This window comes from Rhyacophila brunnea, unplaced genomic scaffold (assembly GCF_057557595.1).
Source record: "Rhyacophila brunnea isolate RB1 unplaced genomic scaffold, BYU_Rbru_1.0 scaffold_2, whole genome shotgun sequence".
Taxonomy (NCBI): domain Eukaryota; kingdom Metazoa; phylum Arthropoda; class Insecta; order Trichoptera; family Rhyacophilidae; genus Rhyacophila; species Rhyacophila brunnea.
Window position 1 is genome coordinate 57,450,929 of NW_028232859.1, and position 16,433 is coordinate 57,467,361.

At 33.6% G+C, this 16,433-nt stretch overlaps 1 protein-coding gene across 1 annotated transcript in view; it reads right to left on the reverse strand.

Moving 5' to 3' along the window:
- Positions 1–2,452: 2,452 nt before the first annotated feature.
- Positions 2,453–16,433, reverse strand: part of LOC147072586 (U2 snRNP-associated SURP motif-containing protein) — a 28,915-nt gene continuing 14,934 nt past the window's right edge. The window contains exons 10-20 of the mRNA XM_085946976.1: positions 15,997–16,101; positions 15,438–15,553; positions 15,242–15,350; positions 13,313–13,555; positions 12,898–13,081; positions 11,805–12,051; positions 11,366–11,630; positions 8,826–8,979; positions 8,537–8,685; positions 8,179–8,256; positions 2,453–3,900 (exon numbers count right to left, since the gene is read on the reverse strand). Of these exons, the coding sequence (XP_085803102.1) occupies positions 3,741–3,900; positions 8,179–8,256; positions 8,537–8,685; positions 8,826–8,979; positions 11,366–11,630; positions 11,805–12,051; positions 12,898–13,081; positions 13,313–13,555; positions 15,242–15,350; positions 15,438–15,553; positions 15,997–16,101 (1,810 nt within the window). The 3' untranslated portion in view covers positions 2,453–3,740. The remainder of the gene's footprint in view (positions 3,901–8,178; positions 8,257–8,536; positions 8,686–8,825; positions 8,980–11,365; positions 11,631–11,804; positions 12,052–12,897; positions 13,082–13,312; positions 13,556–15,241; positions 15,351–15,437; positions 15,554–15,996; positions 16,102–16,433) is intronic.

Sequence of the window (16,433 nt, forward strand, 5' to 3'; positions counted from 1 at the left end):
TTTATCAGGGTCGCGAAGCAAAATTATTACCCTAAATTGGGTCACAGATCAAAAAGGTTAAGAAACGCTGGGGGGTTAAATGAAAAAACACTAATTTGTTTTAAGCCAAAAATTATATACAAATTAGATGTATCATGGTGTCTTAAGCCTCAATTACATTGAGCTTCTTTACGAGCTGTTTGTTGGCGAATTTATAATCTGCGTGTAAAGTCGCCCAGTGTAATCATCGAACATGTTAGCTTGTTCGATGATTACACTGGGTGACTTTACAGGCAGATTATAAATTCGCCAACACACAGCTCGTAAAGAAGCTCAATATAATTGAGGCTTTACATATAAAAAAATTTTCATTACCATACCTATTCAAAGTCAATGAGGTATAAGTTAAGTACATACTACCTAAACTAATATTATTATCTCCTCAATCGTTCTTTATAAAATACAAAACTTATAAACAATTTTATGAAGTATAGCTTTCATGGTTTTTTTACGTTGATAACTGCTAGATTTATCAACCAAATAAAACATAAACCTGTTGAGGTTTCTGATACTTTAATTTAACAGGAAGAATACATATTTTTTTTGATAATAATCTTTTTATTTCTCATAATAGAAACAGTTTAAATACAAATAAAACAAAGGCAGTTCTTATTGTTAAAAACATATTTTGTTAAATGAGGACATTGTAAAAATAAAAAAGTATTCCTACACAATGATATACACGCATTTACGTATCTAGCTTAGTGTATTGTCATTTATGTACACTGCACTTAAAACAAGGATAAAATAACAATATGTAGTTAGTTGCTAAAATACAAAATATATTGCAGTTACAAAACAGCTTGAAGGAATTTCAGATAATTGGAAGTATGTCAACAGAATTGTTACATTTAGATCAGATAATATCATTACAGTAAAACCTCAATTCAACAGATTATTTCAAAGACAAACATGCAAGTTCACGCAAGATTATTGCAAGACAAATATGCAACAGAAACATAGTTTGGAGATATGAGAAAGTTAATGTTCTTGTTCGTTCACTGTAACAGGAAAAATTACTATCCTCATTAAAATGTTTGATATATCTCACATCTAATTATTCTGTTTGGAGCAGAAGGCGTGGATGAGACCGATATCAATTTTGACTGGCATGGCGTATCATATTATTGTTATAACCATTTTATAGCAAAATTTGAATCTGTAAGAACTACACATTGATCATAATTATTGAGACATCTGTGTTTTTTTTTTTTTTTTTTTAAAGTGTCTTAAGTAACACGTGAGTGTATGCCCTGGGAATTGGTTTTATTCAAAATCAACAAATTCATAATTATGTGGCATATCATTGTCTTGCGATAACCCCTTCAATTTAACAGATTATTGCGGGCGATGGGACGTCTGTTATTAAATATAGGTTTAGCGAATTTCGCGTATGTTGAAAAATGACAAAATAGTTGATTTATCTGTTTTTAATTATATAATTTTAAGTAACATAACTAAAAAATTATATGTTCTTAAAAATAAAATATTTAAATGTTATCACATTTACATGTCAGAACATCGGTTCAATGATCAGAAAATGCTCTGTTCTGCTAAATGAAGGTTTTATTGTATAGTAGATCTTTATGATATCACAAAACAAATCAATAAACTTGTAAAATAATAAAGGTTAAAGAACCCCTTCCGATTGCAAAACTTTTGCTAGATTATCTTGTAGAGACCGACAAATTTAACGTGAGGCTCCACTGCATGGCTGCCGCTGAGCCTCACATTGAACTTGTCGGTCTCTAGCTAACAATGTTTAGGCTATATCTGTGTATAAGAAGATTTTTTTTAACACCTTTTAGACATAAGAATTTTATTGGTACAACAATACATATTATTTTTATCCCAGTATATATACTATGTATTGGTAATATATTATAGCTTTAAATATAATGGAATGAATTTATTTAAAAATTCAATTTCGAATATTAATTTTAATAACTACAAAAGATAATGTAAAAAATTAAATAATTTCATTCAAAAAGCAGGAGCCATTAGTTGATCAATTAATATATCAATAGTCATTGCCAAATGAAAGAATACCAAATGAAAACAGTCACTGAAGAAAGCTGTGTTCTTCACTTATACACTCAATCTCTTGGTGGATTGATTTGATCGTTATGTGGTGATTCCAAACCCCATGGGAACAATTAGCGTGAAATATATAGGAGTTTACTGGTTTATCACTTGTGATCTTATAACCTTTCATCTTAATAGAAAAGTAACCAATTTTGGTTTGAATATTGCTACAAAGAGAAGCATCATTTTACTTCAGTTATGAGTAGGATTTGTTTTCCACTATGATGAAGATGTTTAAAAATACATATAGTAAAACAGACTGAAAGACTTGAAGACTGAATCCACATACGAAATCATAAAGTATGTAGGTACTCAACCAGATTTTTAAAAAATGACGAGAAAAGTGAATGCTATTCTATTCATTGTTTTTTTTATTGAAATATTGTTAATGGTTTTACTTAAAAAATAATGCTTTAATTTATTTTAATGTTGCAATTAGTCAAAAATGATAAAATTGTTTTAAATAGGTAGGTATGTATATGACTTATATTAATGTGGGTAAAGCTCACCAGATAATATAAAATTTTAAAACAGCTAGCTCCTATACTTATTCAGGTTGAAGACTGCGATTTAATGCATAACACAGTCCAATTCAATTTACGAATATGTACCTATTGAACAAATGATTAATGCATGTGAATTGTTTTATGTATTAAAAAAACTGGTACATATTTTTGGGTTTATATTCTTCATTGAATACATAACATTCTTATCTACAAATATATCTACAGGCAAGTATGATAATATCGTTTATATTTACAAGGGACAGAGTATCAAAAAATCAGATTTAAAAACACGTTCATATCACTAGATAGAAATAAATATTCACAGCTTTTATGCTACATATCATTGTTCATTACGAATAAGACGAACACTATTACCGTATTGCATTGATTATAAGAGGCACGCTTATACTGACAGTAAAATTTCAACAAACCACCATAAAAACTTTATTACAAAGACGAAAGCCGCACAATAGTAATAAAAAGCAGTACATAATATATTATTTATGGACATCTATAATAACAGAATCTGAAACTTCTTAAGATTCAGTTTCTGATTTCTCGACCCAAGAGTTGCGGCTATCTTTGCATTTTCCCATAAAATGTCGTCTTTTGTGCCACCAAGAGCTGCCCTATCACCGTACCACTATGCTACATTTTCAGTGTCTTATAATCAACGCGATATAGTATGTTTCTCTTACGGCAGCTCATATTGTAATATCACCCAGGATGATTCAATGATCATGATCACCTTTAGATTTTGTGGTTAAGGATAGTCTTGATAACTGAAATTTAGCAATCAGATTACAATTGACATTTGCCTAAAATTAAAAAAGGAAATTGATAGACTTTCCCACTTGACTTTACTGGATATATCATGCATACGTGACATGAATTTTATTTTAAAAATTTCTTGAAAGTATGCAGAAATTTGCAGTACCGATGAGCTGAACATAAGAGCCATAGCTAAGTGAAATGCCTCACACCTTAACGAAATAAACGTCGCACTGCACCAGTGGTACGTCTATGAATTTGTTCAAAACTAGTGTCGTCGATTAGTCTTATTATATAGACAACTACCGATATCTACGATAAGTGACGGGAGTTGAGATATCAATACTTGTGTTTTAGTTTGTGTTTTCGTGATGACGACGATGAGAGCTCTCGTCTTCGGGAGATGATGGGTGGAGAAGGGGGCGGAGGAGGTGAGGGAGAGTTTCTCCGCGAGGAAAGCGGACGACTGGAACGGCTACTTCGAATCGGGGAACGTGATCTAGAAAACAAACCATGTCAATATTTTATATTATAACAATTGTAGTAAATAGAGCTTTCTGTGATCATCATTATTCTGAATGAGATGAGAGACAGTAAAGTGAGGTTTCAGTAGAGAATACTCATTATTTATGTAATAAAGTAAAAAATATGAAGTACAGGGGTCCTCATTATCTGAGTCCCCACAGTTACGAATTTGCAGAAAAATTAAAAAAACATAATATAAAAACACAAGCGCACCACACAGTCGTCAACTACTGTCACTTTCAATTCCTCATTCCTACGCTATTCCTGTCTTGCTCATGTGTCTTTTTCTTTTCTAAACGTGTCTCAATTAAAACCATTTATTAAGTAATTTTGGTCCCATTTTAAGTGGATTCGCTTTAAGAGGTATTTTTTCAATACCAATTACCCTAGGATAACGAGGACCCCCTGTAGTACATAATATATCCTGTTCAGCCATCTCCAACGTGTTTGCTTACAGTCATGGGTCCTGAGTTCGGTCTGGCAAAATCACTTTTTCTAAATATTTGTTTCGACCCAGAGTATGAACCTGAGGGTAACATCCATTTTTTGTATAACAAAAATCTGATAAGAAACCTTCTTCATGGGGTGGCCTAGGTCCACATTACGCGGCATCTTATGTGGGCGAAGTCGATGTGAACGCGATGCGACACGGCACGGAAATATGAAACACATGGGAGTGCCAAATGAGTGGCCTACATGCAGATTACGCCCGGTAGGCGATGCGAAGCGGTGCGTGGCTTCAGCGACGCGATCAGTTGGTTTAATATTTTTGCGCAAACTGAACGCGGAGCGCAGCAGATACTTATTGAATATCTTCATATAAATGATGAAATTCTCCATGAACGTATCTTTCTAAATATATAATATTAGTTATATTTCTTTGAGATAGATATTTCTGTAAAATTTTGTATTTAAAATATGAGTTTTCAAATAAAAAACACTTGCGTCCGCCCATTATGAATAATATGCGATAACGACTGGTGACAAGACACGTTGGAAAATGTTGCCGCTTCGCATCGTTTCGCTTTATATCACTTAAAACCGCGTCGCGATCGCGTTCGCATCGACTTTGTCTACGTAGGACGAACTGTTAGATTGTAGGGCCAATTAAAAAGAAGGTACAGTAAAACCTCGTTAACCCTTTCTAAGCGTTACGAATCCCGACTTAGTACAACAGTGCGCGTTGTGATTTCAAGCATCAATAAATCGTAATAAATGTCAGTCAAACATACACAAATAGAGTAGTAAAAAATCGGAGTCAAGTTCAAAAATGATTATGACAGAACCTAATATTTTATGTGACTCTAAAAATAAACATTCGTCGCCTAAATCTGATAAGAAATCACGAACAAGACTTCTTCATTGAAAAAATGCCAGCTTACTCGAGCGGCGCCATGACACTTACGAAATGGTGCTGGACTAATGCGTCGATGACAGATTAACAAGTGTAAGAACAGTTCAGTATTCTTATAGTCTACCGGCTACCATTTCGACAAATATGTCATACACATAATGAATAATAATATGGTTTATGACTTTTATGAGCATTTTTGTTGAGTGTGTTGAAAAAATATCAGTCATAAATAACTCATTTTTATAGCATCCAGGACATCTCAAACTGTGTAACTTTTGTTTGAACTCGCATACACATTGCAGCACTGCAGGCCGAGTATAAATAAATCATCCTTGAGAACTACTGGCTATTTGAGAGTGATGTACTTACCACCAGTGCCTGGTTTGTACCTACCATTGACCCCGAACTGAATGGAATCGAATGACACATAGTTTATATAACAAAATGGTTTATTTTTCGAATACCTATTACAATTCGTAAAATATTAAATTTCAAACACTTTTTGCACTTCTAAATGCTTTATAGTCACCACAATTTTATTTTCAAGTTCATTTGTTTTTTTTTTATTATATTACTTCAATAACCTGGTACTAGAATAGGTAATCTCTTATTTTATTATAATGACGTGATAGTAAGTAACTCGAGTTATTTTCGACTATAAATATAAGAAGAATTCTACATAAAAAAAATAGTAGTCATGAATCAAACCCTTTTGAATAGTATTACGAAAAAAATAATTCTCAAGTGTCTGTCTCACACCAGCAGACGATGATTTGCCGCGCAGTGTATAAAAATTCAGTAGCGCGGCACCTGGTGTTTGCGTAATACGACAATTTCCGCATTTATGCGGGAACGGGCGTCTGAGTGTTCGTGTCTTTTCTTTATAAATGGCTGATAACTAGGGTAAATAAATAATTTTTGTCTGTTTCACCTAATACTATAACCAGAAAATAGTATTTAAAAATGTTAATCAATGATAACCAAAGAGACATATTAAATCGCGGACTTCTAGGTATATTTAAATGACACCTGGTTCAAATTATTTTCCGAAACTATAAACTCGCGGATAATATACTGGCAGATAGGCGAATGAATGCAATCTCCAAAAGCATTCCTTTTGTAAAAATATTTTGTAAATTCACTTTGATCAATGTAACTTTCGAATATTCTATTTAACAGTTTACGCACCAAATAGTTTTTCAATCACTAAAAAACAATATAACTTATTATATCGCAAACTCGTATCGTTACAAACACGTCAGTCAAATGTCTTCGGCGCACATGCACTAAGAAGCGATAAGACACTATATACGCGGCAAATTTGAATTGGCCCGATGACTGATATATTTTTATTCAAGACACGCTCCCGAAAAATATTTATTTAAATTAGATAGAACAAAAGTTTAGGCTATCCATTGACAGATGTCAAGAGAAGGATGATTTTTGAATAAATTAAATCAATATTCGAATTATTCGCGCCTGGCGGAAAGCAGTACTAGGCAAACGAAAATCGAAATGACTTTAGTCAGCTGACGCGCGGATGACTCGCGCGTATAGGCTGACTAAAGTCAGTTGCCGCGTTAGAAAGGTTAACAACACGGATAATTCGTAATTCGCCGTAATACAAAATTTTCGCAAAAAAGTCTTTTGAACATTATTTTCATATAAAACCATACCTTTAATTCGAATTTCGTAAATCGAAATGATTTCAGAGTCCTGGCATACAAAAATATTCAATAAATCATAATAAAGTACACTATTTCAAGAGCCAGTCATTGAAAATTGCGACAGATTTTTCACAAAACATCATAAATTACTTATTTTAAGAAGGTAATAAATAATTCTGACATTTTATGACACATTAACACACGGAATCGGAAATTTCATAGGCACATCTATGATCGTAAACAAAATTAATGAAAATCAAAAAAAAAATTCTTTTTTTTTCAAAATTTTAATATTTTTCCCCCATACATTTCATATTTCGATTTTTTTTTCGATTTTTGGTCCCGTGGAAAGGTGAGGTGAGGGTTGGTGCCAAGCATAACATGAAATTGTTAATCCAAGCGGATGGGTGCATTGTGGTTAAAACACAATACAGTAAAACCTCATTAATACGAATTCCATGGGACTGAAAATCGAAAAAAAATCGAATTACAAAACATGAAATGTATGGGGGAAAAATTTAAAAATTTTGTAAAAATAAATATTTTTTTGATTTTCATTAATTTCGTTTCCGATCATAGATATGCCTACCAAATTTCCGATAAAATTCTTTCAAATTAAAATCTGTGCAAATACAACGTGTCATTAATCCATAAATTGAAGTTACCAAGTAGCTGGAATTATAGAAAAATACGAAATATTTTTTATTTTTCCAATTTGTCAACACCATTATTGTTTGGCATTGGTTCTTTAGTAAAACTATGTGAAAATCCAATAAACTATCAACAATAATTAAAAACCTACAGCCCTGAAACTTGCGAGTTATTGTTTTTCCTTTGAGTGGAGTGCAGTTATGCCTCTGGTGACATACCGCTGTGTGTCAATGAGTCATAAAATGTCAAGATTATTTTTATTACCTTCATAAAATAAGTAATTTTTGATGTTTTAAGAAAAGTCTGTCGCAATTTTCAATGACTTGACTCATGAAATAGTGTACTTTATTACGATTTATTGAATATTTTTATATGCCAGGACTCTGAAATCATTTCAAATTAAAGGTATGGTTTTATATGAAAATAATGTTCAAGGAAGGGCCTTTTCGAATTACGGCGAATTTCGAATTATCAGTGTTCTTACTAACGAGGTTTTACTGTATGTAGGTCTGATACAAAGTTAGGATATCTAAGACCAATTTTTCAACAAATATATAAATGCAGTTTCTCTATGACTTACCTATGCCGTGATCTCTTAGGTGGAGGTGATAATGAAATTTCTCTAGACCTCTTTGATTTTCTTGAAGACGAATTTGACCTATGGAAAAAACATAATATATCAGCATTACAAAATAAATTACATATACATTAAGGTTAAGATAATTTAATAACAATAGATTAATATTGCAATGAGCTACATATTGCTAATTTAAAATGGGAACTATAAAGAGCAGTAAATTCAAAAGAATTTAAAAAAATCAATTGGAGTGCTTGTTATTTTTCTATTAGACCGGTAATATTCATGGTCTTCCAGAATATTTATATTAATTTCGATCAGGATTGATAAAAACAGTCAACGATAAAAATTGCATTCTTACGTATTATATCCATCTTCAGAAGAGCCGCTCCTCGCCCCTCGACTTTCTCTCTCCTTCTCTCGCTCGCGTTCTCTGTGAGATTTTTTATCAAAAACTCTTTCAGGTGAATCGATTATTGATTCTTCTTTCTCTTTGGCTTCACGCTCCGCCTAAGTACAGAAAAAAATTATCAATGAAATGGACAGAACTACACCCATATGCATTTCATTGTATTACATGTTATTTTGACAGTGGTTTATACACTACTTTACACCTGTCAATAATTGACATTATATATAAATTCAATAACCTTTTTGATGAGCTTTCTGCGGTAATGTGTGACCTGCTGGTGCACTGTCCATCCGGGTTTGAGTTGTCTCTGTCCGGCTTCTAATTCATCCTGATACTGCATCGCTCGCACTTCCACATTTCGGAGTAACTGCCTACGCTCATCCGATACCTCACTATCAAACAAATAAAAGCAATCAGTTAGTTTTCATACACACACCTATTGAACGGCATGTAGTAATCCTAATGTGGATCATTGGGCATGATTGGGCAACTAACAAATGCAGACATGCTTTTTTTTCATTCCGATTTCGAACAGAATGTTGACAGCAATGGAACATTTTCATGTTAGAATGTATATTGATCATGGGATAAAAGATAGAAGGCATTTACGTGTCTGTCTTAGTTGAAACTAAGCAAAAACAAATAAATTAACTACAGTAACTACTAAAAAAGAACTACAGTACACTGTCAGTAATCCGCTGCTCGATTCTCCGACAACTAATATAATCTGACGTTTTTTTTTACTAGTTGAAAGCATAAAATCAAACTCTATAATTCGCCAGTATTCGATTGTCAAATTGAGACGGGTTTATTTTGGAAACTTCTCCTTCGTAAAACGTACGTTCATCGCGAAGAAAGTAATGTACATGGGAGGAGAGTGCCCAAGGACCGCATCACAATTATGGCGTGCTCCAATGCAACCGGGACACACAAAATGAAGCTTTTGGTCACAGGGAAAGCCAGGCATCTTAAGCCATTCAAGAATATCTGGCTCACTGAACAATTGGTTGTGTCGAGTGATTTACTGTTTAATGTTTAGTTAATAAATATGTATAATTTAGTAAATACTTCATTTTGATTATAAATAAAATCGTAATTTGTAAATACAAATTTCTCAAAAAAACTATTTTTATGAAATACCTGTTTTAGTTTTTACCATATTTTGTATGTATGCACTATAATCCGCTGCTTTCACTAATTGGACACTTGTCTGGTTTTTGGGGTGGCGGATTACTGAGATAGTACTGTACATAGGTAGGTACCTATTCTTCATAGAATTTGAATTGAAGTTATAATAGATTTAAGGGGGGACATGCTCGTCGAAGGTCAAAATTAAGTTTTTATTGTATTTTCAAACCATGATCCTGGACACTCCTTAAACGTTGTAGATAATCTATTTATATAATTTTAAAGCCTTATTATCCTTTATAGTTATTTTAAACATTTGATGACTGCATAAAGTATTTTTGTTACATAAAATAGTATTCTTTTAAACCTCTCGCTCTAATGTTTTAGAATATAGTCATATTTCGGTACATAACTGTGCAGTGGTGTTAAGATTTTTTATGTTTATTAATTTTTAAACGCATTTATGAAACCATTGGTATAATTTATTATGAGATAATTTTTGTAAAATATTCACGATAAAAAATTATATTGATAATCTCTGTGATCCCAAATTTGACAAGAATTAGGCATTTTATTATTCAAAAAATCGGCAAGATTAACACATTTGAAGATAATTCTAAAGATACTTATTATAACCTATGTCTTTGACCATTCAAGTGTGATAAAGATCTTATGAATAATGATTGCTTTATAATAATTATTGACCTAAGAATAAGGTAGTGTTTTTTTGAAATACGCCATTTCTTTTGTCATTCCCTAGTGGTTAAGCTACAACATACGGCCGTAGCCATAAATTGACAAACTATAACTACGTTTAAGGAGTGTCCAGGATCATGGTTTGAAAATACAATAAAAAGTCAATTTTGACCTACGACGAGCACGTGGGCCGTTAAATGAATTTTATTCTTTATTGTCAGATATGTATCTGATTTTTACTGGCTTACAGAAAATGTTCATATTTTTGAATTCTTCTATAATTAAGACCCAACAAATTACTGTTACCTACTTTTACGTTTCTATGACAGTTGTAAAATTTTGCTCATGTAGATAACATTATTTGTATTGAAGATCTCGACAAACAAAGGCATATCGTCTATGTAAGTTTAATACCGCGTATGAACCAATATGTTCAAAATACATATTTTTGGTGCTCTTGGTTAAACGACACAAGCCGCATTGATTGGTGCATTCAAATTTTGAAATTGACCAATCTTGCACTCGGTTAAAATCAATACCACACATGAATTATCCATACTAAAGAAGCAAGACCGCGTTTATCCCTAGATCCAATACAACGGACGAGCGGAGAGTTGCGGCAATACCACGTAAGGTCCAACTGATTTACAAAATAATCCTATGGGAATATCGCATATGTGCCACAACTTAATTTGCACAGACACAGACGCAAGACACAATAAACTGCATTTAAATTTATTTTTTACTGCCGAAATTGCATTTTTTTTTGTCCCTCCCGATCATTTTGACAAATGGTTCTTCCGCGGTATTGAACTTACATAGACGATACACTTCTTAAATTTTTTTCATAAAACTTACACTGCATAAGACATTCCACAAAAATTAGTTCAAAACCAGAAAAGATCAATGTAATTTAATGTAATTATAAATAGATAAAGAGCATAACGGACTAACCTGGAGTCATTATCGACATTGATTGCATCCCTGAAAGAAGGTGCGGGGGGTGGAGGCGGGGTGGAAGGCATAGCGAGGGGTGAAGTCTCTCTTTGTAGATGATTCCATCTTTGAGAGGTGACCGCGCCCGCTTCAACGACGCCTGGTTCGACAGACTCCCATCGTGAAGGAACGAATCCCGGAGCACTCTTCGATAGAGACGACAGCGGAGTGGAATGCTGCGGCGAGCTCTCCTCGAATGGTACTCCGTCTATGTCGTCATCCACTGTTGATGGAAAATTGTATTTTATGATCGGAGGACAATAATTATTTTTAGCAGACAAACTCTTATGGCGTAGATGCAGACCATTACAATGGATTTCAAAAAGTAATTAAAGGATGAACTTTTCTTAATACTATTGAGAGGAATAGCATTTACACAATCTAACTATCAACTTACTGGGTATTCCATCGATATCATAGTTGTCTAAGTCTTGCTTTGGCAAAGATGCGGGTACAGGGATGGAGCAATTTCCACTTCTCATTTGCAGTCCTTGGGCGGCTTTCAAGAGAGCGGCTCCATCCAGAGGACCTCCTTCTTCGGCTTCCGTTTCTGCTTCGTCTTCGTTTCCATCCGCATCTCCGTCAAAGGATGCATCGCCCGGTTCTCTCATCTCATCCATGTCTGTCATGGATCTCTCAGGCTCCTGATAAGATAAAACCGAACACATTAATATTATAATTTAATTACTTACTAATTATGCATTCATATTATAATGCATTTACCAATTTGAACAAACAACTCAGTTGAGACAAAGTTAATTATGTGTACTGATTTTTCAAATATTCTCTGAAAATAAAGTCATATAATTACAGTTGATTGGAAAAAAGTAATTAGTACTTAAATAGACTTAAATTGATTGATAAACATTCAACAATATCAGGACAATATACAATTTTAACATACGAGGCGTTTAATAATATAGCCATATCGGTTTTTGTTATTAGATGCCACATATGTGACTTCCTGTCAGATTTCCGAGCAAAAGAATCTCGCTAATCGTAAAAATTCACGATAACTAGAAATATTTCAAGCAAATTGTTTCTTACTGTTATTTTCATACTGAGGAAAATATTCATGAAAATGGTTTCTTTTTCGAATGCAAGTAGAGAGTCTTTAAGTCATGTTTATAAAATTTACTATTATGATTGCAATCAAGCATGTGAAAAAATGTGATATGAAGTTAACGAGCCTCGAGTTACTCTTGGCGTACCATTTTTTTATGTTTTCTTTATTTCAACACAAAATATTTAGTTTGACATGGCTTTTAAAAAAACCTCTGAACATTTAATAACCAAACGCAAATTCAAAAAATATTTAGTTACTTTTCACTGAATCTTTCTTTTATACAGTATACGCTTGCTACACAAAATGATATCTCGAAACCCTGCAATTTTTCTACATTTGAAGAGTTGCAGATATACTTACTTTGAATTGATTTGAAAAATTAAAAAAGAAATAAAATAAAATAAAACAGTGGGAAGGGATTTACCTCGATCCCAATAAGCAGATTGGCAAGCTTCCTGATATAGTCACTGGAGTAGATATTCCAATCTTCCCAGGCGGAGAGAACCGCACCGACCCGGGTCTTGAAACCGTCTGATTGAAGAGGTCCTTCCAGCTGCTTCCAAGTGGTGTGAAGGTCACGCATTATCTGTGGCAGGCGCGCTTCCAAACTGATCGGACAATGTCCAAACAATCATAATTAATATCACATACTATAAATGCACCATATTCCATGTAAGATTCGATTATACAGTGGCATAAATATGTCCATGGAAATTTTAAGCCTTGTAGATGGCCACAATGTCACAACCATGATTTCTTGGTAAGTCTGATGACTGTCATATGAACCTAGTGAGACGATATGAAAATGGTAAAATTTGAATGACTGAACATGAACTCACGCTCTTCTGTAATAGCTGGCGTTGACAAGTTTGGCGCCGCAGTTGTGTAGGATGTCGGAGACGAGGTAAATGCGAGCGATCTTCTTGTGGGCGGTGGTGGTGGGCATGCTGAGAGACTCGGCCACGCAGTCACTGATCTCGTCGGCCGCTTCTGCATGCTCCATGCAGAACACCATCGCGGCCCCCACGCTCACCCGCTCCGGACTCAGCTGCCGGATCAGCTCTTCCAAGCGCTCCCGTTGACTGATTAAAAATTAAACATTGTTTTATTAATCAATGTAAATAAATGCTCCTTTAAAACAGCGCTTCCCAAGTTGAATAACCAACTTTCCATACAACTCAGTTGAAGAATAAGGAGTATAAAATTTATCATATTATTATACAGGTTGCCTATATAAATCCTTTATTCATAACATTAAATCTGTTTATCGATTGGGTAGTAATGCAAATTAATAGAACTTGCAACAATCAAACTACACTGAATGGATTCAAAATGATATGACACATTTATAAATGCTAATATTGAGTCGCTTAGTCGCTAGACCTGCTCTGAGGGTTTTTTGGGTTTCGAGTAAATCACGAAAAACTGTGTTGCGCATTTAACATGATGTTGATGCTAGTGGTGACGTTTGTATAGCGATTTAAATGCATGCTAAAAACCATGGTTTGAATCGTGATGTTTGATTGGTCAGCTATGTAAAGCGGATTCAGTATCCTGTTAACCTTTTCCACTCGAATTTTTTTTTATAGGTACATACCACCCACTCGAGACTTTTTTCCGTAAAAAGCATAATATCAATATGAAACATTTAATTGGTGAAAAAAATGTAATTTTTTTTTTTTTTTTATTTCTATAAAATAGATTTATAATGAATATACTGTACTTATTTTTAGTTTATTTATAATTCTTCATTGTGTGGTATTTCACAAAGAAATCTCCAATATGTAATCCTGGCTTATCACAGAATCGTAATGAAATAGCGGTATGTAGAGAAGTGGCTATAAAGTGTAAATCGTCCATACATATAGTTATGACTGTAAATATGATCCAAATGATTTGCCTTCAAATACACTTGTAATATAAGCAGCCGTCTCGTAAATTTTCTTAATTAGTTTCGGGCTCATAACAACTCATTCCCAGTGCGGTACACATTATCAAAAGATTTCTCAAAAAATAATAAATCGATACGTAATAATTTTTATTTGACTCGTTAGAGTATTTCACATTATATTTGTAAGGTTCTGAATCGGCATAATATAATAGTAAGTATTGTCATCAAAAACAGTCTATTCAAATATAAAACTGTAAACTATACGAGACGCCCCTGCGCAAGCGAGAACCAATAAAAAAAATAAACACACTTCAAAATCATGCGTGACAAACAACTTCAGTTCACTCTAGTCTGGGAACGTTCAATAAATAAAATTATGTGACAAAAAAACATTGATTGCAAGCAAGCGACCTACGAATAAAAAAAGAGAAGATTCCGATAAAAATACTATGTAGAAATTACGCACGCAGTATTCTTTTGCCGACTTCTTTCTCAGATAAATGTAATAACCTATTATTATTCATTCTAACTTGATTGAAATCGCATTATAAAAATTGCTGAAAATATTACAAAAAATGACTTTATTGGTGTGCCGCCGCTATGGCGGCACTCGAGTAATACGGGAATTAAGGGTTAATTATCCTAGAGCAGATTTGCCGACTCAAGTCAACATTCATTTTGATTTTTTGACGAAACAGGGCAGAATTTAAAACTCGCACCACGATAGGCTGGTAGACCTATCGATCTGGCACATACATACATTGAAAACTAATTTTATTGAAAAATCGCCCAGACCAGCTCAGCGACTAAGCGACTCATGCGGTATTAGTAGTTATGTTGTACTCCGAAAGAAAAAATCTAGCCTTATGTTACTCACGTTTTGCTAAGAGTACCCTTTGTGTCATCTATTTCTTCATCGTTGATCAGTTCATCAGGCATTCCTTGAGTATACATGTTAGTGGCTGGCGGTCTCCAGATAGATCCTCCTGCAAACAGTTATCGATCAAAATAAAAGCTCAAGAGAACTAATAGATATAAGGAGAATACCAACGTATAATGGGGATATGGCATACCTTTGAACATTCTAAATTCATTAGTATTCCAGTGATGAACAGAATCGCCTTGCAGTAGAGAAAATAACTTCCATCTATAGTACACATGGGCTGGACTCTGATTCTCAAATAAAAACCTGTAATAAATGAATGTTTTAAAAAAAGCAATCCTCCTAAACAAAGCATAATTAAAACCTTCACAGAATGACAGTTATAATGACTGAATTTTTTAAATGAGGTATGACCATTAGCCATTTGGCGAAACCGTTGGGTCCATGCTTTCGATTAAGCACATATTGGAAAACAACATGTGAATTTTGCCAGACGCAAGATTTGAACCTTCAATCCACAGCCTCGGAGGCAGACACTAGATATCCTTGTTATACGTTGAGGGTATCAGCAATGTATGACTGAAAGAAGACACATAGTTTCTAAGGCTTGAATCTATTGTTGATTAAAAGTTAGTTTGTGCAATTGTGGCTTACACAGAAAACAATGCTACAATATAGTGAATTTTTCTAAATAAACTCAATGGGGGGAAAACTAACAGAAGATGTCGGTGTTTATAATATACACTTACCTATACCATGGATGATTGATGGCGTCGTTCATGATCATGGCCTCGAACATGGGGCCCTCCCGGATGACAAACTCCACCATGCGATGAATTTTTGTCAATACAGCCCTAAGTAATATTGCATTGCACATCATCAAAATTCATATCACATTTTTAAATATTCACTATTATACATGTCCATTCGGCACAAAGATAATTCATTAATACTAATAAAAAACCAACAAGACTATAATAATTTAAATTTCAAAACATGAGAAGACAAAATCATTATTCCAGTTGATGATAATAATACAGTGGGCAGAATACATTCTAGCAAATATACAATAGAAAAATGTTTGATAGAATCGACAATGACTTTACTAGGGTTCGTTGAATTACATAGCCCACTATATCAATAAAATTAAATAGTTGGGTAATAAGGATATGCATGCAATAATTAT